The sequence below is a fragment of the Sphaeroforma arctica genome, assembly GCF_001186125.1.
Source record: "Sphaeroforma arctica JP610 unplaced genomic scaffold supercont1.10385, whole genome shotgun sequence".
NCBI lineage: Eukaryota > Ichthyosporea > Ichthyophonida > Sphaeroforma > Sphaeroforma arctica.
Genome location: NW_014030173.1, coordinates 1 through 946, shown reverse-complemented (window position 1 = coordinate 946; position 946 = coordinate 1). Strand labels below are relative to the sequence as shown.

Here is a 946-nt window from a genome sequence, read left to right as displayed (position 1 = left end):
GAATGAATATGGGGAATTGCACGCGATACTGATAATAAACAAAATCAATATTGCAAATAATGATTGAGGAGAATGTTACTTGCGGAGTAGAAGAACGCCACATACATCGTTGTATGACAGTTCTTTTCCTCTCATCTTGAAGGCAATCTGGTCGCCGTACTCGTGCTTAGGCCCTTGGCTAACCTTCAAGATAAACTCCGGCAGACTCACAGTTGGCATCTCGACATCAGGCAATATGGATTTAATAATATTCTTCTTGTCCGTTGTCACATGCGCCTTCTGTATTAGTGGCGTTGCCAACATGCGTACTTTAGATACCACATTATGGCTCGTCGCACCCCGGGTGCTTCTGAGCAGTCGTAACATAGTCTGTTTATCTGTACTAACGCAATGACTATTGCAAATTGTACTCTTGTTGTATGCTCAATGTGAATTCTGAGCTTATTGTCCCGCAATACATATACATATACTCTATAAAAAATATGTATTTTCAAAATTAAAATCTAATTTTTTTACAGTTTAGTAATTTTTATTAAAAAATTATCCTCGTGAGACGTGACCTCGTCTCTATCATAGAGAACGTGAAAAGTCCACTCGTTTCTCGACCGTCTGCGGTCAGCGGTCAGCCCCGCCCCCGCCGCCGGTGAACGGCCCTTTTTTTTAAATATTATTAGTGCGGACTGTGGTGTAGCACTGTTGAGTGTTGACTGTTTTGACTGTGTTGACTGTGTTGACTATATTTATGTCGACTGTTGAGTGTTCAACACAAGTGTTGACAATATTCAGAAAACCCTCTCTCTCTGTGCACTGGTGGTGGTGGTAGTTTGGGATGGGTGAAACTGGGTGGTGAGTACTGGACCTGGTGACTTTGTTGTGGCTGTGAGTCTGTGTGAGTGTGGGACTGTAGGTCCTGTGAGAGTCAACTGTCTGGGTCTCTTCTGCCTCT

General features: G+C 42.9%; 1 protein-coding gene across 1 annotated transcript; it reads right to left on the bottom strand.

Annotated features, from left to right (window-relative positions):
- Window positions 1–105: 105 nt before the first annotated feature.
- On the bottom strand, window positions 106–366 carry SARC_17328 (hypothetical protein; the record flags this gene model as incomplete). Its single annotated transcript, XM_014288577.1, has 1 exon — window positions 106–366. A coding segment is annotated over one exon (261 nt), but the record flags the coding sequence as incomplete, so codon positions are not given.
- Window positions 367–946: the final 580 nt, after the last annotated feature.